This window comes from Falco cherrug, chromosome 1 (assembly GCF_023634085.1).
Source record: "Falco cherrug isolate bFalChe1 chromosome 1, bFalChe1.pri, whole genome shotgun sequence".
Lineage (NCBI taxonomy): Eukaryota > Metazoa > Chordata > Aves > Falconiformes > Falconidae > Falco > Falco cherrug.
The window spans coordinates 52,071,848-52,099,437 of record NC_073697.1 but is presented as its reverse complement, the minus strand read 5'-3'; the positions used below and the strand labels follow the sequence as shown (position 1 = coordinate 52,099,437).

The following is a 27,590-nucleotide window of genomic DNA, read 5'->3' as shown; positions in this document are numbered from 1 at the left end:
CATGCCATCCCTCTCCCTTTCTCCACACACATTACACTGAAATAGTCGTGGTAGAATTGGCTTGATAGCCCTTAATTCCACACTCACTTCTTTGCAATGAGCTTTTCTTTATGTGGTTAAATGACATAGAAATGGCATAGAAACTAAAGCACTTTTGAAATGTATTCTCAAGGAATAACTGAAATTATGTCAGTAATAAAGATGTTGTTTTTAATGACCAGTCCTCACTATCTGAAGTGAAAGTTTCGGTCTTTCATTCAAATCATTGCATGTTCAAGAAGTGCTTTTCTTATTGCCTTCTTTTTCCCTCAACTGCTGTCACAAGCCTTCGCGTTTAGGGCACTTGTGAAATAGCATCAGCTATTCTTCACCCCTCACGGGGAAGGGATGGCATCATCTACTCATAACCAAGATTAGTGGGATAAATGCTACATGGTAAGAACTGCTGGAAAGACCACTCTCCCCTTCAATCTATTTATTCTGTGCTTCCTTTTCCCTTCTGTTAAATGTTAGCAGCAATACTTCTTTACCATATTTATTCAAAACAAATACCAGAGGAATGGAAGTACTGTGAATTCCATATTGCTGAAACACAAAAAATTGCTTCTTCAAAGAACAGAAATCACTCAAACTGAGTAAAAGCAAGATATGCAAATTATGCTTTGATGTACATGCCCACAGTGTGCAGTATCAGACCAGTCATTATCATTCCACCTGCAATTCTTTATACCCTGCAAGGATGTTTGGTATTACCAGACAGCCCAAACACAAAAGAGTAGTTAGAATTATTCAGTTTAACTGTGGTGGGAATTAAATGAAATTAAAATTCCCTAGTCAATGGGAGGGTATACAAGGATGAATAGAGCAGAAATGGATTTCAGGTCTAAGGACTTGCTTCCAGTTATAATACGGAAATTATACACAGATGTATTTATTTCTTGTGTTTATATATTTATGCTAAAGCAAAAGGAGAAATTAAAGAAACAACAGAGCAGAAACATATGAATCATCAACTGAGCTTTAATTAGGATACATCTGTTAACATCAATGGATCTGTGCTGAAGAGCTGGCTCCAAGTAAGATTTTCACAGATGTGTAATATAACACCACTGTTTCATAAAGTACATACACATACTTAGCTTGCTGTTTATTTAATTCAAGCCTCAGGAAGAACTAAGGAAAAACCCAAACCATAAAATTTCCTCTTGGGACTGATGGAAAGATATGATCAACACTTTTAATTTCTGTAACACAATTACATGGCACATGAGTAACTACCTGCATTTCAGCCCACTGCAGCAGTAGTTCCTGGGCACAATGGCATCATCTTCAACAAGAATTAGCAGCTTTCTTATGTCAGCAATACAGCCATGCACTCCCAGGAAAATATATCTCCAAAATAGCCTTTTAGGCTCTGTAGATATTAACTGTCATGAAAGGAGTCTAAAGATTTGTTGGTGTTCATTTTGATTAACACAATCTACAGCAATAAAAACAAGACTTTCTCCCACAGCACCGTGAGTTACAGCTGAGCACAGCAACACCCAGAGGATATCAGCCTCATAATATCCCTTGGTCTCCGGTAAGGGCTCCGTACCTAACTCCCCCCCGGGCTCAGCCCCAGTCCTTGCTCAGAGAAGCTGGGGAAGGAACAAGAGCTGTGGGCATGCAAACTGGCAGCAAGCGCGCAATGCAGGGAGTGAATTGCTTTCAGCAAAGACATATTCGTCAGTGTGACAGTGCCAGAATGTAACTGTTCACCAGAAATCTTTCATTCATTCAAAATTATTATAATGATGCTTATAAAGTGATAAAGTATTGCTTAACATCAACAGGTAAAGAGCAAAGGAGTTACCTCCCCTTCAGACTCACTGTACTAAGGGTCCTGAACAAGTCAAATGCTGAGCCTGGATGACTTTGTTGTCTCACATTTCTTCACCCACTAATTCGCAGTGGCATTTTTAGTCCCTGAAATTGAGACATTTGCGATCATGGGATTTTCAGATTTCATTCAATTATATTAAGGATTTTGGAGAATTCAGACAGCATAAAGGCTACCTCTATGGCAATAACAGTATTGTAACTCAGCCTCGTTTGAGGGAATACCTCTGCTTTCAAGCTTATGGTGCCTCCATTCAGCCAGGCAGGGGAGGGCTCTCAAGTTGCATCTTCACGATTTATAGGGCTGGATTTTATAGATTTGACAGTTTCCTAAGGATGAAACATTACAATATCTATTTAAAAAAACCCCACTCCTATATTGTAAAGCCCTGCTGACTCATTAGGAAGGCATTAGAAAGAAGTAAACCCCCTCTTAAATAAAAAAGCACCTATATGTCTTGATTCCTCTAGCAAGTGTGATCTGTCAGTCAGCTACCCCCATGTCAGCCCAGCCCCACAACTGACCACATATGATGTGCTGGTCTGACAGCAGGACACAGCTGTAGAGACGCAACTGAACCACCCTCATCTAATTTCTAGATGACAAACATGTTTCAGGGTAAGTAAAACACCAAGCTGTGTAGTCCCATTGAGACCTGACTACTTTGAGACCACTAGTATATAATTACTAATAAAAATTTAGGTAACTGTGGAAAATAAAGGTTCAAGGCTTCTGAAATGTAGGTGCCTTCCACTGGAGTGGAGAAGAATTCATCTAAGATCACATTCTGGGTATTGGATTCTTAAATACATATGTTATTATTAGCACTAATAATACCAGGTCCCAAGACTATGGATTTAGCCCTAAAGGTCTGGTTTAAAATGACCAAAGTATTTTGTAATAAGTTTTCCCACTATTTAAAAAAAAGGTTTATTTTCCTAAATTGAAGGAAAAGGGAAAAAATAAGATTTTCAGCCATTTGAAAGAATTAAGCAGAAGAGGAAAAAGGAAAGTGGAAACAAACCAGACTAAATGTTTTCATTTCCAATGCTGAATATGTATTAAACAAGTTGGTTTTTGAAATGAAAGCCATTCCTTCATTAAAAATATTGACCAGCTCTAATCACATACTTGTTTGAAATTGTTCCCACGGCAACTGCAGCCAGGAACTGAAAAGTTCTGGTTTTGTTTGAAGACCTAAATGCTGAAAAGCTCCTCTGCTTTGCCCAAGTATACTCATTAGTCCCCGAAAATACAGCTCTTCTCCCTCCTAACCACGATGTCTGACACTTACCACCTTTTCTATAAAAAGACTCACAATGGGAATGTACCTTTGCTTTGCAGAAATCGCACACAGCAGGAAAGACCAAGAGAAGGAGATACTGATCTTTATCTGCATATTTTTTTCTGCTTAGTAGCATGGAGTCAATTTTTCCCAGTTTCTCTTCTCCTCTACTTTCATTTAGTAACAAAGCAGTAAGACTTACTCAAACCATGAGCTGTACCGCCTGTTGTAGGTGTTAGATGAACCATAGCAGGGTAATGCCTGTACCTATCTCCCAGTTATGGGGAAAGTGAAGACATTTAGCTTCAATTAGACACCGTGATATTTACCTGGTCAAAATAAAGCAAAACAAATTATAGCACATTGCCTGTGCATACAGTGTGCCTTGATAGCCAGAACATGCTAGCAGGATTTTGTGCCACACTGAATTTCTCTCTAGTCTGATACAACACTCAGTCACAGTGTACAGGGGCTGTATTAACCACACCCTGATATCTCTATTCCTGTGAAGAGTATTATTGCATTTAAGGAACTATTCATATGCATAAAAATTAGAGACACCAGGAAGACATCCAGTCATTTCTGCAGGTTTTTTTTCTCCTCAGAATTTAAAGAGCTTTTTTATCATCATTTTCCTATCATATGTTCTTGTTCAAATATTATTTCCAAAAGCTACAAGTGCTCTCTTCATACGCTTCAACTAGGAAGAAAATACCTCAAACACACACACAAAAGCAGCAATACAATGACTCTCAGAATAAAGTAATTTTGCAATCTCATTTTATTCATTCCACAGTCTAGGCTTGGTATCAGAAATTAACTTCACTGTTGACAGCAACACACAAGATGCTTTTATAGATCTTTGTCAGCACGTTATCCATTAGTGTTACAGCTTCCTGCTTTCCATCGAAAGCCTACGGGAAATTGGCTCAACCCACAGCTTTTCTGTGCCTGGATCTTGGAGGACAAGGATGCTGGATGCCGCATGAACCCTCCCTCCCCCGCTGCAGTACTATTCAGGAGCCACTTCATACAAGAGACCGTGTTGCATATTCAACAGCTGGCTGCGAACTGCCTTATTCCAGTGCTGGTACCATTTTTCACTTTCATTCACAAGTGCAATGCAGTGCACTGGGGCCTCGGTTCCCAGATCTTTACTGTCCACCACCGGAATTCACACAGGCTTTTTGGTGTAACTCACTCATGACAGAAAATCAAATCTGGATGAAAGAAGTTGACACAAAAGCCCAGAGCCTTCCTTAGATGTTTGGCTCCCAGTGCACGTGACAAATGGTCACATCTCTGTGCCACAACACAGAGACTCTGGAGGGTTAGGTAGGAGCTGACCTGTAAGGAACCAGTTCATCCCAGGTGCTTCCTGAGGGTGTTGAGCAGACATGGAAGAAGAAAAGGGATCTGGCAACTGATGTCCTCACTAGATGCACGATGATTGTCTGGCCTTGGAGACTGAAGATACAGAACCAAAGCTGTAAGCAGCTTCTTAGCGCTGATGTAATTGGGACTATATGCAGAAATAAGAATGAGATTGTGAAGTAAGCCTACATTTATACATTTAGTATCTCCAGCAAACCTCATGTAAAAAAAAAAAAAAAAAAAAAAAAAAAAAAAAAAAAAAAGTGACCCCCTTTATCTTCCTAAACTGGTAACACAAGTTTCTAGGGCACTGCAGCCACCACTAGCTGTTGCACAGAGCCACTCTCTTCACACCAGGAGAACCCCACAATTTCAGCTCTGCTGCCACTAGCTGGGTACACTGGAGCTCTTTGAGATCAGCACTGCACTGTTGGTGCTGGCACGTTTTAGCTGCAGAAACAACTCTTTGCCACCATCGCTGTCTGAGCTGGTCCTCCACAGAATGCAGGACCTCATTTGCTCTAGCATCTCTGCAACCAAGAACATATTCTACAAAAAGTACTATATCCCCTCAGAAAGACAATAATTTTAACAGCATAACAAGCAAAACTGACTTGTTATACAAATAAAGTCAAAAGTTAGTAAACAGAATTGTGAATTTAACATTTACACCAATCGGATCGGTTAGATGTGGCTTTTCCTCTTTACTGTGAAAGGAAAGATTTGCATTATTCTGGAACTTGTTTGAAGGCTTGTATCTCTCCATAAAGCCACCTATATTAGTCTGATAGGTTCTTTAGTAATCCTGGTTTGTTTTGTTTATTTTTTAAAACGGTGTATTTTTCACAGTACTTGAAAACAAAAAACATCTCTTCCCTCCCTCCCCGCAGACCACCATGACTTGGTTTGCACTGCAGCATCCTTGCAACAGAATGGACCACCACATACTCTTTAGGACTAAGTGTGCCAGCCTTTTTCTACAATCTGCCTCTCTGCAGGTATGAGCTGAAGATGTGAGTTCAGGTCTTGGATTACTTCTGATTTCCCTTCTACCTTATTATGACTGCTAACAACTGTGGATTCTTTAATTGAAACTTGGAAGAGGTTCAGTTTCTTTCTACCAATGACCTGGAAGATTAAATAAAGAATGTTCTTATTAAATCTATGAATACCAAACTGGGAAAGGCAACAAGCACACTGAAGGATAAGTTCATAATTTAAAGGAGTTTTAACCAGACAAATGAATGGTCTGAAGAGAACAGATCATAATGCCATTAAGGACATGTGGAGAGTACGGTCCTGAGAACAGCACGGATGATGAATAAGAGACATGGTTAGCATTGCCACCCTGCTGTAAAAAACTATAGGCAAAGGGGACATATTGTAGATGATGTATATGAAGTTGATTACATCTATCAGTATAGGAAAGACTCTTCTGAACACCTTAAATCTCCTGTACTTCTCTACAGCTGTTGGGACTGCGTTAGCTGGGCAGGAGGGTAAGGGAGGCTTGGGTGGTACTTTTTTTGAAAGGTCTGTGCAGAAAAGCAGTGTGCAGTATCCCACCAAAACAGACTCGGCCACTGACAGCTCTCCAGCTAAGCACAAAGCTACTCAGTGTTCCTCAAACAGTCATCTAACCATACAAGTAAAGGGAAAATAATAATAATAATAATAATAATGATGATGATGATAAAAAGGTAGGTATTCACATGGGTTTGACCCAGTCAGGAAGCATCACAGTCTCCAACATTCATTCTCCCGGAAAGAAAAAGAGGTTTAGGAAGGAATCCTGGGAGAAAGCAAGGACTCAAACCCAATCTCCCAGCTTTCAGGGTAGGAATATGGCTTTTTCTCTGTTCCCTAGTGAAAAGCAGACATCAAAGACAGAAATCTTTTCATAGGGAAGCATTTTTTTCTGTGGGAAAAACATACACTTTTGAAAAAAATACTGTGAAAAGAAATACTTTTATTAAAACTGTCATTTAATTACTCTGTTCCTTCTCATTTGAGTAACTGAGAGCATGGGAATATTGAATCATTATATAGGAGCTGCAAGAAAAAAAGGTATAAATTGAAGATTTTGAGAATTTCTGCTCATTAGCAGAACGTGTAATTGGTCAAAAATATTACAAGAAAGAATATGGGGCATTCCTATTATTTTAGACAGTCTGTAGGCCTAAACCAGTAAACTTTCAAGGACAGGTTCTATTTCCTGATATTCCCCTCGATATTCTCCAAGACATAGGGATGGGAAAGCAGACATTCCTTTGAAAGAGATTACCTTCAATAATGCAACCTTGAATTACCCAGTTTCTACAGTGTACAAAGAGCAATGACGAACACGCTCCTGTGTACGCAATGCACACAGAGGCATTCAATGTGCAGATACAGCCAAGATGGTAATTTAGAGCAGTGAATTACCAGTGAACAACAGCCAATGAATAAAAATCTGCTGGCAGACATGACCTGATTTAATTACTAGTGATGGTCAAGCCATAAGCAGAACAAAAATATATTGGAAAAATCTGACAAACAATTCTACATTTATTCCAGTTAATACAGACATTGCACATAAATCTACTCAAAATATTTTTGAATGGCCTTTCATTTTATATTCCTGTAAGTAATTTTTTACTCCTTCTGAAACACTCTGCATAGAGGTATTTTGCTTCAGTTGAGTAACTACAAAACCATTCACATATTGTAACCAGAAATTCTTAACTACACAAGACCAAGGACTAAAGCCTAACAGCAATGCTCGAACTCCTCAAGTTCTGCTCTCAGATTCTGAGGGCTATTTCGGCTTGGAATGACACCTGCCACTTCCAGGTTTCAATTTATTTTCTTATTCAGTGATCTTCCTTCAAACAAAAGTGGCTGAAAATACAGGGCCTCTTTTCTGCAGGTAGCTCACCTGGCATAACTGGAAAAGACTCCAAAGAAGTTGACTTTTTCACAATATAATTCACTTCCTTGCATATATAACCAAATGTCTGTCTCCTGCTGTCCAGACGAACGTCTGAACCTTGGGGAAAACAAATTGCTTTTAGTCAACATGGCTCTCAAGCTTCTTGATAGAGCTGCAGTGGAAAAATAACTAGTCGTTTTATGTATCAGCAAGCACAGACTGCTCAAATACAGAGATGGGCACCACCACTTCTCGTTAAATGGACCATTTATATCACAGCTTGTCTGAACACAAAGGCAAATGCTGAGCACACTGCATAGTCCTTTCACAGGTGTTGAGCCTGAATTTCACTGCCTTGCTCCCTGTGAATGACAAGAAAACAAGCGGAAAGAGAGCATGGAAGGCCTGAGCTGGTGGCCTTTGCCAGCCATTTTGCAGAAGAGGACTTGAGTGGTGAAGAAGGTGGCAAAGGTTTGACCCGACCTGGAGCACTCAGCTAGGAGGATAATGTTCATGATACTGCTCAGCTGGTACAAGTGTTTGTATGAACTCCCACACAGCTCTCAACAGCCTGTGACAATAAAGCTTTTATCATTCAGCAAGGAAAATAAGCTTTATGCTGGTATACCGATGCCTACACCAGTTACACCCGCACAGCAGCAAAACATTTTGGCATAGGGCAGAAAGGGGACTGGGTCAGCTGAGTTGTGTGGACTTGGTGTTTGGTGCTTTGAAAATCCTGCTGTCAGTCTCTCGGGAAGCCAGAGCCGTTGATGAAAGGCAGTGCAATTATTGGCACGAGGTTGTATTAAGGTAACAGCGTAAAAACTTAATAATCCCCAGAAGAAAAAAAAGGTGTTAAAATAGCAGCTGGGTAAATACAAGATAATGAAAGAAAGCAGCATGATTTCCCCAGGTTCAAATAAAGCAGATGAGTATTTTGCAGAATTGACCTTATTAAAGAGACATTGTCACTTTAAAAATAAATTTGAAACCAAAACTATTATAGCAATAACTGAAGATAGTTACATATTAAACGTAACAATTAATTGCAAAAAAATGTCAACCTTTTAACTTCTATTTTCACATTTTGCTGTAGCAAAGTGCCAGGTCCACTTATGTATTTTCACATTTCTTTACAATTGATTGACAATATTGATAGTCTCTACCAGAACAGCCAGTCATTCATTCTCGGTATTAATTATTCTCTATTTGGCTTAGCACATGTATTGTACTTTATAACAAATTAATACATAATACCGAGGACAGGGAAGTGAAATGGAAACTTATTGTAGGAAATCTCAACTCACTTGTTTCATGGAAACATTTTCAGCCCGATCACTGCAGAACAACAGTTTGTGTGCATCTTCCCGAAGATGTCTTTCACTACATAGGATCTTTTGTATCAAAAAAACCCTTTATGATGAAATCTTCTGAATATTCTTCTAATCTTAAACTAAACAACATGACTTATGTGCTAATCCGGTACCTGTATCTCTGATATGCCAAGCCAGAAACACAGCAAAGAGAATAAGCAATCTTTTAAAATCTTATTCTTTCTAAAAGGACTTAAGCAGACTTCACGCTGTTATCTATGACGCTGATTTTTGATTCAACCTCTATTAACAGATGTAGCAAAGAACTTCATTAGTCAAATTAAGACTTCAGCAAACACATTCATGAGGAAACTACAGCATACAACATGAACAATAGGATCAAAATATGACACAGCAGAAAATCCAGTGAAGAATTACTTACCCTGCTGCAAATAGCTGCACAGGCCCAGAAGCATATGGATACTAATTCTGTTTAAACCTACGGACACTGAGGACCTTGACAACTTTAAACATTCCAGCAAGTGCCCATTTAACCTTGAAAGGACCAAGTAGCTTAAAATAATTTTGAGTCTCTAAACGGCACTAGCATTTTGTCCCATTCTAATGCATAACTACTTTCACAAACATTACATGGTCCTTCACGAGGAATCACACCATGAGCAGAAAGCTGGGCTAATGATAACACCAATGAGCCTGTGCACAACTAATAAGCCTCCTGAAAATCCTGAATCAGGAACCAGGGCACAAGGGATGCACTGTGCAGAGGTGTAGACTGCACGCTAACATTATTTAAGTACATGTTGAAGAAATGGTAACAAAAAGCTACAGTTTATTAGTCCAGTGTGGTGAATAATTTCTTCAGTGAATAATACCATTGCCAGTAAGTCAGTTTTTGCTGTGTAGATTAAAGCATCACTGCCCAAGGACAGTGACTTTTGCCTCTTTGCACGTTTTGGCTCCTTGGTCAATGGCATCAGGTTGAGAAAAGACAATGGCTGCAGCAGAGATGGGAGTACATCATCAATGGTCAGGGACAAGGCAAGAAGCAATGAACTTCCATGGGTACACAATTAATAGTCAGACTAATCAGAGGGTCCTTCATTTCCAGTACTTTCAATCTCGGTAAAACGCATTATATAGCCAGGTAGAAACCAAAAGGAAGAGTTGCTAAACAAGTGAGGCATTTCTTACCTAACTCCCAATTCTGCAATGAGCATGGTATTAGCAGCCTTACCACATGTTTTTATCCGTTTACTTTGGCTACATCTGTTTAAAATAAGGGGGTTCAGCCAGACTGTAAGATGTCCTTTTCTGATGTTAATTTAGTGAGAATGAAGAACAATTTGCCCCATGTGGATAATGTTCAAAATCCTGAAGAATTTTGCCCTATATTTTATTAATTACTATGAAACCAAATGGGCTTACTCTGAATGGCTTGTCCAGCTCACATTTCCTGGAAGACTTCAGCTGTGAAATACGGATGCCAACACCCATGGTATACACACAGAACTGCACACACAGCAGCTGGCCCTCCTATGTCCTCTGAACAACTCAAAGCTGAATGTAAGTCAAGGCTTTATTGAAGCAGTCTACTGCCTAGATAGTAGCTCTTTCATAAGGCACAAAAGATGTTAAGATCTGGACATTTCTTTCAGTATGTATTGCATGATACGAAACTGATTCATAACAGGGCATGACTTTCCCTGCCAGGATAGTTACAGACACCGAGCTGCTTCAAATCTGCGATAAGGTGTGTGACAGTTACAAATCAGCTTTCTATTATTAGGCGCACAGATTATCTGTTAAGGATAATAAATTGATATTGCAATCAATATTCAGATGTTACATTGTATTATTGCAACTGATGGAAGCTATTGGCCCCAACGTCTTATCTGTGATCAGTGCTGTCATTTCCCTTGTACACCCCAACAGCCTAGAGCGTGGGCTTGCGAAGGAATCTTGGAAGAGACTCACATTCAAGAATGGGTACATCAGCTTTCCAGTGCTCCTTGCAGCCCAGAGCACAGCTCAGGCTTTCCTACAGGCTCTTCTTGCATAGGGCCTAACCCCTCTCTGAAACATCTGAGCCTCCTCCTGTACAGCTCCAACCTCCCACCAGGGCAGGACTGACCCTACCTTTACCTACCCACACCTTGGGGACAATACACCAGATGCACCTAAACACAGCAACTCTGAACTCCCACAATCCTGACAGAATCCTCTTTCTGTGAGAGCGATGACTTTGTGAAAAGACTGAAGAATGCAATCAAAAACTAATTAGGATTATCAGGCTAATTACTGCATGCATTTTCTAATGCTAATAGCAATATGAAACACTAATTGTTGTTTACTGTGGGATGAATATTTAAACTTGTCTAGAGTAGCGGGGAAAAAAAAATATGTTTTTTTCCACTTGGAATAGATGCCAACTGCAGACACATATACACTGTAACATTTTAATTTTCAAAATGAAACTGGCACTCTATTAATACAAAGACACAGAAACTCCATACGTGAAAAACTGCAAAATATATGAACACAATACCTTCAGAGCATAGCATTCAAATACGGTTCAAAGAACCTAAAACCAGGTTTGAATATCACAAAATATTAACAAATATATGTGTTTATTTTAATTAGCCTTATCCTGTTCCTATTTTTAGGGTTCATACTTACAGGTTTCTTTCTGTCAACTAGAAAGGTTTAAGAATTAACTCTTTTTGAAATGTAAAATTATATTCTAATCAATTTAGAGAAATCCAGGAATAAGACTTAAAAAATATCCACATAAAATTGTGACAGTTTGCAGCACTGCAATCAAAAAAGCTTTTGAAAGTATTACATGCCCATTTAAATTTTTTCCTTTTCTACTGAGCAAGTGTGATGATATTGGTTCAGCAAGGAAAAGACTGCAACAACAGGTTGCAAATATTTAACGCAGATTTGAACTGTAGCCACATTCATAGTTCAGCTGAAATAAGTTTAGAGGAAATAGCAAAAAGCTGATTTTGCTCCAGGATGTATGGCTAAGTACATATGTATATGCTGAAGATCTGGACTACCAGCTACCACTGTAGAACACAGACTACAGAAGTAACATTTTAAGAATGCAACATTAAACAGTACATTAGCTAGAACAGAAAATCAGAGAACAGAGGATTTGTGGGTCACCCACTTCATCTCTTCATGTTATCTGCTATACCACAGCTTATTACAAGAACATATAAATACAAGAATAGTAAATCAGTAATTACTTTATATAATAAATAAGCTTTCTACATAAGTTACGAAAACACAGCTATAGTAAGATCAGTGCAAAATGTACTGAAGGAACACTGGGTCCTGCCTGTCAGAATGTGCATCATAAACCACCCATATTTCATCCACTGCATCATAGGCTGACAAAAATTAAAAAACACACAATGCAGATTGCTAACTGCACCATTCTAAAATTACAGCTATTTACAATGTCAGACAAATGAGATTAAAGCAACATATGTTATTTAAACTGCACACTTCATTCTTTCTCATTATTTTTCTGAATTTTAAATAACTTCCTCTTCCCTAATTGATACTTTGAAAGGAAGTTGCCCTCACAAGTCTGTATTTGCATGAGCAGCCTTCTTGGAATTAAGAAAGTTCTTTTTCTTTTTCCTTGGAGAATTATGCAAAGAAAGATCACTCGGCTCGCGAAACAAAAATATCTTCTCCCCTGTGTCTAACAGTTCTATGGCTCTGGCAGTTGCGGTGTTCAAGGGAACAGACGTATCAAACTGTTTCACAGGAGGATGTTTAGGTGAACATCCAAGATGAATGAATGATGCTTTTTCCAAGATGGCAAGTTGCTTCTTCTTTACCAAGCTACATTAATGAAAAAAATTGAATTGAAAAATGAACTTTGGCAAAAAAATTCTAACTTCCTATATCATATCCTGACACAGAAGTGACTTCGGAAGCTAAAGAAAACTGTATTTGAATAGACAGATTTCCATCCCAATCCCCAATAATTTATGAGATACAAAATTACTTAAGGAAAGGTAACCTTATACTAAATAACCATTGGGAGGATGGCCAATGCATATGAAAAATATCTGAATTTCGTGGATATGTACAGCAAAATCTTTTTAGGCATTTACTACTATTCCCTATTACGTGTAAATATGTTGTAGCAAACACAAGTACCAAACAGCAGAACACTGTGAGAAAATGTGTATTTATGAACATATTTTCTGATTTCTAATGGATATAGAGGAACCTTTGGAGATGAAATGAAGTACAAAAAAAAATATAATAAAATCGTATGTATTTCTTCCTGTCTTTTCCTTACCTGTCTTTTCTCTTGTTTAGAGAAGGGAACTTTTCCAAACTTCTGTTTATCAGATCTTGCCTTACTTGGTTCTCCAGTGCTTTCCACAACTCTTGGTTCTTCCTGAAGGAGCAGGAAAGTAAAAAATTCCCAGCAGCAAATCCCCAGATATACACACTTTCCTCCCCCTTTCTGATTTTAGCTACCATGCCATTAGTACCATGAATACAGTCAGTAAGAGTGTTCACATATTATTGCTGCCTTGCCACAAACCATTTAAATCAGCTAAGATCACACCTCAGGGCACGGTCACAAGGACGCTTACCTGTTCCTTGACTACTCACACCTGACAACTAGAGGGCCCAGGGCCACAACATCTGCTTTTCTCCTCTTCCCGTGTCATGGCAGGGAGTTGGGAGAGAGGGTCCAGGAGCACCTCTCAAGTATTAGCTGTACAGCTATTCAGCTGGTGTTAATGGGAATAAACTGGAAGGATGAAGGCTCTGGGACACTACACCACTGGAACTACCTCTGGGAGACTACTCAAGTCGCTGCGAGTAAAGGGAAAAACAGTGGTCACTTGGGATTTTAGTAACGAACTACAAAAGGACAGGTATCTGCAAGGTTGAAACTTCCATTATTAGAAAGGAGGACATCCTTTATATACACCTGAAATCCGGTGTGCTATCAATATTATAAATAAAAAAAATGGGAAGAAAAATATTTTAATAAACTCCAATTAAAGTCATCAGAAAGAAAATTACCAGAACAAGATTTATAAATCTATAGGATTACCATTAATTAATGAAGTTGTAACATTTAGTAACTCTTTATTAATCAATTTATTGTCGTTAAAGATTTCACAAAATAAGGTAGATATTTCAGAATGTATTTTTACCCTACCCAAATGTTTTGAAAAAAAACTTATGCACCTATGATTTTTTAATTATCAGTCTACTTGTCCAGCAAATACATATACATGTAAAGCAGTAATCTCCTCTTAGTCTATCAACAACTATCACACTTACCTTTTTTTACAGCTGCCAGACTCATCTGCGCTATTGTCACTTTCAGCAACACCATCTGAATATTTACTGATGGAATCGAGTACAGAAAGAACCTCACTTTGTGGGCTGGAGGGCAGCAACAAGTTCAGGACCCTGTGCAACATCCCCATTGGTACCCTTGTCAGTTTAGCTAAGTAACCTGTCAGTCGGAGCTCCTAGAAGATTAATGAGTAGATAAATTTATTAGAGATGAATAAATTTAGTATTTAAAATAAAAAAGTGTTAGTGAATTTTAACTACTATCATTAAAGAATTATCTGTTATAGAAACAAGAAATACTATTGAAAATCATGTTAGTGATGTTATAGTGGTCATACTCCCATGTTCACTGTTTTTATCCACACTGGCCCATATATACTACAGTTGTCCATTTTGTTCTGGTATACGCAATATAAATGTTAGACAACCAGGTGACCTTAGTGTATGTGCTTAGGACATGTACTTGATGCCGTTCGGTGTCAAAAATCACAATGCAGCCATATTCTTGCATTTAAGGTTTAATTTATGGACTGTACTATTCTAAAGAAATCTTTACAAGATAGCAATGAAGCGATATGGTCTGTAAAATTAGGGACAAAAAAAACAGCCTCTGAAACCTCATTTCAACATTTACATGTTGTCATGGTTGAACACTTCATTGTCCAGCCTCTCTTAACACCAGATTCTGTAATAAGCTCAGAGGACACCTTGCAACATTAAGAGGAGCAGGAACCATCTGGGTTTTTTTTTGGAGTGTTGGGGGGGGGGTTTGGGTTGGGTTGTTTTTTTTTTTTCCCAAATGTCCTCTCTTTTTTGGCCCAAAGGTCAATGGTAAAGTATATTCATATAGTGCTCAATTTTAGTTGCTCCCTAGACAACCAACAAGCCTCATTTCCTGCCTCCCTCCAAACACCAAAATCCCATTGTTCTTTTCTGCTCTGCTGTCAAAACTACCGTGTCCCCAAGGCTGTTTCTGCAGATCTCTTATGCGTATCAAATATGAAAATTCTACAATATATTGAGAACTAGATGGAAAGAAAAAGAGTAGAGCAAATTAAAGCAAGTTAAATACCTCAAAGGATATATAAAAAAAAAGCTGTTGTACTCTCTTCAAGCCATACATGTATCTCAGGTAGCTAAAGTTAGGTAAGACGTGCCAAACATTTGGGATGACTCACAAAAGCTGAGTCTCCTCTGCTCTGTAGACCCTCCTATAGGCATTGATGTGGGAGGTGACTAGAAAGCCCATGTCAAATAAAATTTCCACAAGGTCCCACCATGCAGAAGACAGCAAATTTCTTTGTCCACAGTGAATTCAAAATGTCACAGCAAATGTTTGAACTCTGCCTCTTTTTTGCATGACAAATTTTCAGAGAAGCAAATGTACCTAGGAGATCGTTGTATTAAGCTTCTCTGAAAGAAGCTATTTCACCAAAAGGATGCTCTATAAAGGATTTCTTTCTGCCAAATCGATGTAAAACCAAACAAAGCAATCGCTCCCAAAGCAGTCCTAACCCGAATTTAGATGGTGACACAAAAAAAAGAAACCTCCTTTTCCTATAACCATTCTCCAAGCAGAGCACTCCTCTCCAAAAGGCAGGAAAACCAGCCACTTCCCAGTTTCCTGGGCTCTTCAGTGTTGTTATAGGTATTCCATAGAAACCACTGAGATACTAGAATGAACAAGACAAAATCCAAAGATTGATGAGAGATCAGTAAACTGATGCAGTATCTAAAAAGTCCAATATTTACACCCTAAACGGGCACCAAAGTTCAGTAAAAGGATGTCTGTTCAGGCTACTTAGGGCAGGAATTTATTTGCTTCTTCTCTGGAGAAGAAAGTAAACAAAAGCTTAAATCTTAATACAGACACCTAGGTTTAATTTCTATAGGTGTATACAGACTGTGTTACACTCTTGGTCTTTAAAAAACATTCTAGAAACTTATAAAAAACACCATTAAGTGAGAATAAAAATGACACATCTGTGACCTATTCTGCCCTTCTTGGCTAAATGGTCTCAGGACATTAACTCAGTAATTTATATGCAGATGATCAAAACATCAAACTTCAGTACTGCTTTCCTCTGTAATAGTTTCCTCTTTAAAATGTTATTTTCTCCACTCTGACCCTTGCCTTTCTGTATCAAGCATGATGATTTGGACTGAGAAGCAATGTTTAATGCTTTTCTAACACAGCAGAATCCATGATTAAGTAATCCTGCAAGGTGCCACCATGCTGTCAACAGTACCAAAAGCGGACCTGCTGCCCACCAGCCAGGTGCATCTATAGCATATGTACAGCGAAGGGAGTGCTGATGTGTGAACACGCACCAGCAGCTAGCAGCACTTTCAGCTGCGCACAGCCACCCAGACCAGCTTGCAGAAGAAGAAAGGAGAAGCGAATGTGCATGCAAACACAGAAATGGTCACACCAGTGAGACCAAAAGCCCTCCAGTGTGGGATGCGTTTGATTCTTCAGGTGTATTATACGGTAAGGTACAACTAAGCTTAGGAAATCACTTTTTGTATCCATTAAATGGATACAAAAGCTATTTGCACTAATAACCTCATTTGTATTCTCTGAATTTGGTCAAAATAAAAACGAAATGAATTGTAGCTTACAAACAGCAGAATTACTTTTAAGTATTTGGACTGAGCAATGTGTATTTAAACAGCTAATGCAAGGGCCAATTAACTCAATCCACGTTGTTTCAAGCTTACTGTGCTGTTTCCACATGACAAGTCTGCCTGCATCATCTGCTGTCTCTAAAATGCAATTAGTGTACCCGGGGCTACAGCTATGAGCTTATTTAAAAGTAACTTCTCAGCCAGAGGCTCATGATCCTGACCTCGCTATCATTCAAGCAAATCTCTTATTGACCTAGATCCACCTCAGTAAGGATGTAAGACAAACCAGGAAATGTAGGAGAGTAAAAGTTATCTGGTTTTCTGCAGAGGGCTGCATCCACAGTTCTGAAAACTAGTCTAAAGGGGAAAATCCTCTTTAAAGAAAAGAGTGAGTGTAGATACAGGAGTACAATAGTTATAGTTCCCTTATACTTGGCAATATAAAATGTTCTATAAGTTTTAAGAAAAAGGGGGGAAAAACATTTAAAAATCATAGATTCACTTAGGCTGGAAAAGACCTTTAAGTCCAATCGAAAATCAATTCCCATAACAGCTCACAGAATAAGCACACACAAAAGTAGGAACATATTACACTGTAAGCCTTAAAATATTAATAAATTACTCGTCTACTACTTTACTTCTTTACAGTTTAAATAAGAGTAGGCAGGTTTGGAATTATAGCTGGAGTTATTATACTATTATACTTGCTGAGAACAGAAGTTTTGTCTGTCTGGAGGGTAAATATGTATAGGTTTTATGGAATCTCAAGTATGTTCCAGAATACCTCTGGGTTACACTTCATGTGAACATATATAAACACAAAAAACCCAATAGTATATCTAATGCGCATTTAAACAAATTAATTATTTCTTGAGGGGATCTTATAAACAAAACTTAAAGCACAGTCCCCCAAGTATACACTGAACAGTGCGTTCAGTTTTTCAAGTACAGCGAGGTAAAAGTGAAGCTCTTAAATCTGTCTTCAAAGATGTCAAAATCTGTAATTATCAAGGATCATTCTTCCCCTGCTGGGGTGTAAGAGGACTGGGTACTGTGAAAATAATGACATACTTTGTTTGCATGCATCTGTAATGTGCAAAACAATAATTTTAACCCCTCAACTTACAGAACACATCTTGTTATTCAGAAGCTCTTTCACAATGTATCTGTGCCAGAGATACTTAAAAACCATTAAAGGAAGACAATTAAATTGCCATAATTCAAAGCCAATTAGTGACGTGCTATGCCACTTAGACGTGCACAAAAGCCTATGGGTCCAGATGGGATCCACCCAAGCGGACTGAGGGAGCCGGCTGAAGTGCTCACCAAGCCACTCTCCACCATTTATCAACAGTCATGGCTAACCCAAGGGGGTCCCAGAAGACTGGAGGTTAGCAAACACGACGCCCATCTACAAGGTGGGCCATAAGGAGGATCCAGGGAACTACAGGCCTGTCAGCCTGACCTCAGTGCCAGGGGACGTTATGGAGCAAGTCATCCTGAGCACCATCACGCAGCACGTGTAGGACAACCTGGGGATCAGGCCCAGCCAGCGTGGGTATATGAAAGGCAGGTCCTGCTTTAATGAACCTGATCTCCTTCTACGACAAGATGACCCACTTAGCGGATGAGGGAAAGGCTGTGAATGTTGTCTACCTGGACCTTCTTAAACCCTTTGACACCGTCTCCCACAGCATTCTGGAGAAACTGGCTGCTCGTGGCTCAGATGGGCGGACTCTATGCTGGGTAAAAATCTGGCTGGACGGCCAAGTCCAAAGAGTGGTGGTGAATGGAGTTGCATCCAGCTGATGGCTGGTCACAAGTGGTGTTCCCCAGGGCTCAGTACTGCGGTCAGTTCTATTTAATGTCTTTATCAATGATATGGACGAGGAGATGCAGTGCACCCTCAGTAAGTTTGTAGGTGACACCGAATTGGGCAGGAGTGTTGATCTGCTTGAGGGCAGGAGGCTCTGCAGAGGGATCCAGACAGGCAGGACCAATGGTCTGAGGCCAACTGTGTGTGGCTCAACAAGGCTCAGTGCCCGATTCTGCCCTTGGGTCACACCAGCCCCACAGGCTTGGGGCAGAGCGGCTGGAAAAGTGCCTGGAGGGAAAGGGCCTGGGGGTGCTGGCTGATTGCTGGCTGAACATGAGCCAGCAGCGTGCCCAGGTGACCAAAAGCATCCTGGCTTGTATCAGAAATCGTGGTCAGTAGGACATGGGAAGTGATCATCACCCTGTACTCAGCACCAGTGACGCTGCACCTCAAATAGTCTGTTTAGTTGTGGGCCCCTCACTTCAAGAAAGACATTGAGGTCCTGGAGAGTGTCCAGAGAAGGGCAACAAAGCTGGTGAATGGTCTAGAGAACAAGTTTTATGAGAGAACTGGGGTTGTTTAGCCTGGAGAAAAGGAGGCTCAGGGGAGACCTTATCGTTATCTACAACTACCTGAAAAGAGGTTGTAGCAAGGTGGGTGTCAGTCTGTTCTTTCAAGTGACAGGTGACAGGATGAGTGGAAATGGCTTCAAGTTGCACCAGGGGAGGTTTAGATTGGAAAAATGTCTTTTGCATGGTTAAGCATTGGACCAGGCTGCTTAAGGAAATGGTTGAGTCACCATCCCTGCAGCTAAGACATGTAGATGTGGTGCTTAGGGACATGCTTTAATGGTGGACTTGGCCATGTTAGGTTTACAGCTGGATTTTATGATCTTAAAGGTCTTTTCCAACCTAAACAATTCCATGATTCTAGAATGACCAGCATTTGTGGATGTAGCATATTTTGTCAGATAAATATATGTAATGAACTATTTAAAAAAAAACCCACACAAACAACTATATAAAAAGAATTCACAAGACTATTGCCTACCAAGACCAATGACTTAAACCACAGTAGTACAGGGAAAAATCAGCAAAGCCCAAAGGATCTTTCAAAGCATTTCCCATTTTTGTATCTATTTATTTCCACTGATGTTGAATTTATCTAAGAATTATCTTACATTTATCATACTCAGCATGTATCTGAAGCACTGTATGTTTCAGCAAAATATTCACGCAATTCTGTTACTTCCTTACCTGTTTTGAAAAAAAAAAATAATAAAATAAAATAAAAAAAATGAGTCGGGGGGAACACTGAACAGGCCAAAAGACCATCTTGTCTCCTAGTAAAGTGTTCTGAAATCTTGAGCTATTAGACAAACTGCAACTACAAATGGGAAATAAAACGTCAAATTTAATATTGCCTCTGAAAAGCATTATAGCTGTCACTGCCCACATCACCGTTACACAACTGAACAAATAACTAAAAATAGTGGCCAATTACTTTGTCAGCATTATGCAAGTTATTTTAAAGAAGCACAAGTGAATATGTATAAAGTTTAAAGAAATAATCAGATTAAGACTCACCATCATGTGAATATTTGTATCATAAGCACCCTACAAAGGCCTGCAGCAGAAATTTTTAGCAGTATCAGCAGAATGGTATTTCTGTGAAGTCCCAATAAAATATTAGCAGCTGTATGTGCAGTAGGTCATGGGAGCAGAAAACATTGAGAAGGAACTGAAAGCTGAAACAGAATTCAGCAGCTCCTGACAGCCACATCCACTTACAATACCCCAAACTGTCAAGGCCAATAGGGTAGCCAAGCCAGTTCGGAAAAAAACCCCAACAGTTGCAACAGGAAGCCAGGGCGAAATCTAAGAAGAAAATAATAACACTACTAATAAAAAACCCTCCAAACTCTAAAGGAACACATAGCTCGGATTTAAAACTGGAAGGCTGATAATACTCGTCACGACCTCCTCAGCAAGCATCTTCCAGTGTTACACTCTGCAAGACACACCAGAACAAGTTTTTGATCTTTATGCCCAGAGGGCAGGATGCTCTTGGAAAGTGTTAAAGCAAGGATTGAATTCCCACTCTGTCTAATTTAATCTGTTAGTTCAAAGTGAGATCTTCCATTCCAGGACAGCACCTTAGCCACCTAGCTGCCAGATATTCAGAAGTCTCTTCCAGCAAGGTTCATGGAAGGACTCTGCTCTGAATGGAGCCTGAGTGTCCCCATGAAAGGCAGAGACTGAAGTGATTGTGATTATCGTGCTCCTGTGAGTGGGAGATCTTGATGCAAATTCCTGACCCACAACAGAGTAAGGAACTGAAAATGTGCTATCTTCCAAGTGTATCTCCTAACAGATATATACAGGAGTCTTATGCCAATTCTTCACAAAATTAGCTGGCCTCAAATAGACATGTAACTCAGAAGAGGATAAAGAGTTCAGAAAACTGAACAGAAACAAGCTAAGTGACCCTTAGTCTAAGCAGTCCCTCCTTGGCTTGCTGGCCTCCAAAGCTCTCAAATGATGATACGCATGACTGTGACACCCTTGTCCCTGAGAGGCAAGATACTTGGATGCAAAAAGCTGCAACACCATGTCTTTTTTCTGACACTAGCTACATATCTCAGCCAAGGCCTGCAGATAAAACTCGGGGACAGCAACAATCCATTTTTAATGCCTCTTGGACTGACAGGCACTTGAAGAGGTGATGCTCTTTTCCAAAACAATATGAGTAATGACACTAAAAAAATTAACTAGTAGTCCTTCTATCATTTAGCTTTGTAACACAATCAATGCAAATCATTCCTATCACTGATTAAAATCTAAACAAAACCCTTGCCTCATTATATGAAAATCAGACTGTAAATCTGTCTGTAAACCAGAAACTCAGGCAGTTTAGATCTCCACAGAATGAAACACAACAGGAAAACCCCCTGAAAAGATCTGTAAATGAACAAAAAGAAGTATAACTCAATAAAATACAAAAGGCTGAAAGTAGGTCAGAATTAACTGAAGTGAATGATAATGCAGGCTGCAAACACCAGAACTGGTAACAACTATTAGCAGATAGGCACTCCACATACATCTGTAACATTCCCAAAAAAGAAGAAAAGCTGACCTTCAGATACAGCTGTAATTTAAACTTGGAAGCTTTGTTCAATTTCATGCTTACCTGACTATAAAGTGCCAAAAATGCATCCATTTCTGTATTTTCCAGGAAATCTTCAAGCACTACGCAATTCCATTGCTCATCTCTCAATCTGAAGTGAAAGAGAATTAACACTGAAATCTTCCCAGGTGCAATGACTGTATTATAGGAAAAAATATCTGAAAGTCATCCATTCAGGAAGCGTATCTTTCTGTCAGCAAAGTTGGGTGAGCAGCATAACTTCTAAAATAAGTCAGCTTCTCCTCCCTTCTTCCCTGAACCACAAATCGAACAAATGTCACAGCAGAATTTAAGGCTATGCTCTTGCACACAGTTCAAAATCTAGAACTGCTCCAAAGTAACGTAATTCAACCTGCCCCCATCCCGCTTCTTCAAATTTCATCACCACACTTTATGGCAAGTTGTGGATCTTCCTGTTGGTGGAATTTAACAGTAAACAGTTTTTTTTGTTTCTGGTCAAATCATTTGGGAAAAGTACAAAACTTGTTTCTTCCATTAACCTTTCAGGTAAATTAGTAAAGACTAGTTACTTTGAAGGTTTCACTGATCTCTACAGCAATATCCACAAGTCAGTAATGTAGCTGCTCTTCTAGTGACTCTTTACTGCTGCAGCAGGAGAGTCATTTATCCACATCAAGTAACACTCCAGCCCTTTCAGAATTAAACCAGACTTAAGAGTGCAATAACTCACTCAAAGCCATTTCTGATATGTCAGTTGTTTCACAGAACACCCTCTTGGTAATGGAAAGCACCTCCTCAGGATTTTACATGAACCTTGAGAAGCAGTAGGCTTTTAATACTGTGCAGTATTACACATGGAAATGTGATTTCTAACTCCTGTAACCCTAATGAATGTAATACAATATTTCAGTTTTGCAAATTATCACCCATTTTTGCTAGGCAACCTTCATGACAAGACAGATATTTCTATATACCTCCCAAGAGGTTTTGTTGTTGCTGTTGTTTGTTTGGGCTGGGGTTTTTTTGTTTTTGGGTTGTTGTTTTTTTTTTTTTTTTGTCACTGATATCTTTACTTAAAAACTGGCCAGGGAAAAGTGAAATTGAGCCTGTCTCTGAAGAACATATCCCATCAAAAATGATTGCATGACAGGGGATTCAGTCTACAGCGTGTCAGTGGAGACAGAAACTCAATTTAAATTGTCTCAGCTACTTCCTCTGATCACAGCAGATCACATTTCACTGAAGTCCCTACCTATCTTCTTGGGAGACAAAGGAACAGGATGAAAATTATCTTCCTCCTTGCTGCTAAGAAGTATTGTTATTTTCCACTGTCCCCATCAAGAAATGGTGCTTGGCATGCAACACATCATGATCTATATGTAACTAAGTTATTATTATTTCACATTTCTTATTTCAATATTCCCAAGAACCCTCAGTTATGCTCTGGGCCACACCACAAAAATGCACTGTTCATACATAGATGTACAGCCCCTCCACAACACCGCAGAACATTTAGCCTGCTGTTTGTTCGTCTGTGGTATCTTATGGTCTATAACAACTACAGTAACTTAGTAAAACCTGAGACCAAAGAACTTACCTTTGCTGGTGCAGATTTATAAATTGTCTACATTTATTCATGGCCTGTCTTAGCAGAACTGTCACTTGTCTGTCTGCATTCATTTCCAGAGCTTCACGTGAAGGTCCCAATTCATCTGGAGTCCACCTCTGCCTACTCATTAGATGCTGCTGCTGAGCTGACTCCTTATGCAACATCTCATACTCCAGTTTCCTGTCAAGTTCTTCAATCTCCTAGAGGTTGAAAACACACAATGATAAAAAGTCATAATTTAACTTGGAATAGCAAATTTAATATGGAGTGAAGAAAAAAGATGGTATCAGATTTTCTGATATTAGTTTATTTCTAATTCTATCCAGCCACATGCAGTCATTACAATTCCAATCCATTGCATGGCTTCAGTAAACATGACTTGCACACTATGAATATCAGAACAATGCTGAAAGATATGAGTCAATTTTCATTGTGTTAAGGGTCGATGCTCTCTCAAACTTTCCACTGTAGAGGGCATCTAGAAAGCACACTACCAGCATGGCTGAGATCCAAACAAAAGAATGGCACCATTAGAATTCACCTGTAAGCTGCATAAAGCCACTGAAGCAGCTTGAGAAATTCAGACTGACTAGTTTTAGTTACGATGAATCAACAGCTAATATCAAAGAGGTTTGAAGTTAAAAGAAAATAATTCACATTTAGAGTGATAGAATCAGGGTTAAAATACAATGCTCTAAAAATCAAAGGGTTAACCTCCAAAATCTTAAGTGGACTTTATCTTTCAATGCCAAAAGATCTCTCCTGGGTCAAAAAGTCAAACTAAACAAGCCTTCCTATGAAGGAAGGCTTCATATTCCAGTTTTCCAATGTTGTTGTCTGACCTCAAGCTCCAAGTTACTTAATATCTCAGTGCACTACTTCTCAACTTGTACCTTGGAGAAAATACTGAATTTTATCTATTCCTCCACCTCATCAGCTGTATTCAGACTACAGATTCACTGGAATATGGTGTCTCTCCCTGAGTGTGTGGAGTAAGTGTCTGCTCCCTGGTCACCAATATTTGACATTGGAGCTTGGATCCACTCTCCTAACACCAAAACTGAGTATTAATTTGTTATCTCTAAGGGGCTGAAGCAAATTCACATATACCTAGATGTGTCTATTTCACTTATGGAAAATCTATCACTGATGTCCTCAGCATTAGCAAATCCTGTGTATTCTGATATATTTGTTTTAAAGTAACAAGTATTAAAATTTGCCAGCTAGTGGGACAAAGGAGTTGGACAAAAACCCAGCAAGAGAGAGACATTTGATCACCAGGAAGCAGTCCCTGTAAACCAAGCCTAACCGGCACTTTAAAAAATGACTAAAATATTTTTTCCACAAGAAATAGGGCTGAACTCAATTCTTGCACATTGGATATGTGATATCCAGTGTTAGCTACTCTAGGTCTCTCTTCTGCCTCTCCTTCAGTCCTTTTCCTTCATCTGTTCAAGGACACAGAAGCTAAAATCAATCTCTTCAAAGAACCCTCTTACATTTACTGCATAAAAGGCAGTAATTCCAGATTAAATTATTTCTAATAATCTGTCTACGTACAACTTTCACTATTTCCTACAGATTTAATACAAATTTAAGCTAAAATGGAAGATATAAGCATTTAACTGCCATTCTAAGAGAAATTCTGTAGAGATGACAGTATTAAAATTTAACCAGGAGTTTTCACAGCAATAGATGTCTAATGATGCCCTCTGGCAAAGAGGGTTTGCTCTTAAAAACCCATTTTGTTTGTTCTACTCCAGTGCTCTCCCAAGCCTCACTTCGATGGTTGCAAATAGCAGATGTAAAAAAAAAAAAAATCCTTATGAATACAGAGCACTGAAGTATTAAAAAAGGATTAGAAAACTGGCACGTATCAAGTATGTAACAAATATGATGAAGGGAAGAGCCCTTTCCAAAGTTTCTACTATTTAAACTGCATCACTGTGCTTGGAGTGAGATAGGTAGGAGACTGTATATATTATAATCTTTGACAACTTGATGTTTGAAGCATATCATGCGGTTATGGATTCTACCATATGGATAGGGATAGCACTATAACATGAACAATTTTTTATCACAGTCATGACAATTAACACCCTATCCCAATCAAGACTCACAATCACATCCCAACTGTCTTCCTAGCAATCTATAAACTTTTAATATTGATTTGTCACCAAAATGCTGCTCTGACTCCAGATCTCTGGATAATAAAAATAACTACTACTGCTACTACTACTACAACTGCTACAACACAATCTTCCCTGGCTCTAATCTTTTCCTTCTTTTTTTTTTTTTTTCTTTTACTGAGCACATTAAAGTGCACATAATCACAGAAATTAAAGGCTGGACCACCAAGAGCTGCAAACTTGCACCACTAAATCAAAGCCAAATAACCTACTTTGATAGCTGCTGTCTCCTAAGAAGAATTCTTCCTTTTCACAACTTCATTACTTACAGTATTATGGGCTTCGAAAATCTGAATACATTCCAGTTTTGACAGGGTTTTTGATGTGCTCAGTTGTTCAAAGAGCAAAGCTTGTACACTTATGATAGCAGTACATAGCTCCGACATTTTAGATTTTTTCACAGTCTTTTGAAAGGTTAAAGAAGCAATATACTCTCCAAGTTTATCTTCCAGGTTGCGCAGCTGACACTCTTTCTCAAGCAACAACTCGTACTTAATCTAAAAAATACCAAAACACAAGACATAAAAATATTAAGAGAAAACCTTACAGGCACGCTCGTGATTTTACTACTCTAACAAGCAGGATTAAAGCAGCAAAGATATCAATGCTGTTATCTTATAATACAATACATTCTTTTAAAAGTGCTTTTAACATTAAATTCCAAACTTTTCCTGTGTTTAAGTGATAAAAAAAAAAAAAGCAGTAAGGTCGGATATTTCAAAGAGCTTAGGCTTTGTTTTAGGGTAATCATAACTTCAATATTAAATACTAACCTAAAATAGAGAGTCCATATAATTTCTAATAAATAAAAATTAAAAATACAAATAAACCTTTGCTTACCTATTTAATTGTTAAATGGGAAGATAAAATACATCTTTCTGTTTAACAAAAATACAAAACTTATAGAAAGCCTGTATTTAGTTTCAAATTCGCAAGTGTCAGTTAATATTGACCAATGAAATTCAACCTATGATTCCTTAAACAAATAATGAAAAATCCTCTTATATAAAACAAAGTTAGACTGTAAATCAGGAGTCTACTGGTAATGGATTTCAAACAAGATTAAAACTGGATGGAGTGGACATCAAACAGGATGAAAATAAAATCATTTAACTCGGTAACTATGTTGCTGCCACACATCTGATACGACACACACTGAAACTTAACCAAAGGGTGAAAGGCAAGCATGGCACGTACAGACACACAATCAAATGCAATGTGATTGATAAGCTCTCAATGCTATACCACTGACTGTCACAGCCAGTGATATTGCCACTGTAACCATTTTTCTGCAAGACAATGTGGGTAGTAGCCAGCTGCAATTATGCTCTTTAGATGCTTCCATCTGAGCTTGTCACTCTAAGCTCCCTTTATAGCCAAAGAGAAGAAAAAAAAAAAAAAGATACTTCTCTGTACATTTCATATCCTAAAAAATGTGCTTCACTGATGTGTAAGTGCTGATGTCCAGGTCAGACATTGATGGCTACACCGCATATCTAACATTTGGATAGCTGAATCCTCAAAGACAGTAAATATCAGTTTGGTTTTATTGTCTCCCTGTATTATCCACACAGGCCCAAAAGCTGGATTGTAAGGAGAGAGAAAAAGCGCATGCAACTATGAGAGCTCCAACTCCACTAACCTGGTGTTGATACCAACTGCTGCCCTGCACACTGGATTTAGAATAAAGCTAAGCACAGAAACAGCCCGTCTGTACAGTGCAGGCTATCACAGTGCAGGGTTTTCCCTCACTCCACCTCTAAATTATCTTTTGGTTCTAAGAAACATAATCTGATAGATTTCACAGCCTACCAAAGAAAAAAAGTTTTCAGAAATCAGCATTTCCAGAAGTTTCCAGTGTTATGTATTTTAACAGCAATGCTCAAGTAACTACTGCCTGACAGAATGCAAGAACCTCAGCCACCAAAGGAAGCACCTCAAAAACTTTTAAGTAAGTTTTGGTTAAGTTCACTATCACTGTGGCACCTGAGAGTAGGTACTCATATTTGCATTCTATGGAAAAGTTTGGCCTCTCTCTTAAAGAGCAGGTAGAGATGAAC

The 27,590-nt window shown here is 38.8% G+C and overlaps 1 protein-coding gene across 6 annotated transcripts in view; it reads right to left on the bottom strand.

The window, feature by feature from the left end:
* Window positions 1–11,231: 11,231 nt before the first annotated feature.
* The window catches only part of EVC2 (EvC ciliary complex subunit 2), an 80,101-nt gene continuing 63,742 nt past the window's right edge, over window positions 11,232–27,590 (bottom strand). For 5 of the 6 annotated variants that reach the window (XM_055719491.1, XM_055719585.1, XM_055719550.1 and 2 more), the window contains 6 exons: window positions 25,800–26,027; window positions 23,330–23,541; window positions 21,775–21,862; window positions 14,124–14,317; window positions 13,117–13,218; window positions 11,232–12,650 (listed from right to left, as the gene is read on the bottom strand). In XM_055719491.1, the coding sequence (XP_055575466.1) occupies window positions 12,383–12,650; window positions 13,117–13,218; window positions 14,124–14,317; window positions 21,775–21,862; window positions 23,330–23,541; window positions 25,800–26,027 (1,092 nt within the window). In that variant the 3' untranslated portion in view covers window positions 11,232–12,382. The other variant, XM_055719796.1, reaches the window with a different exon arrangement.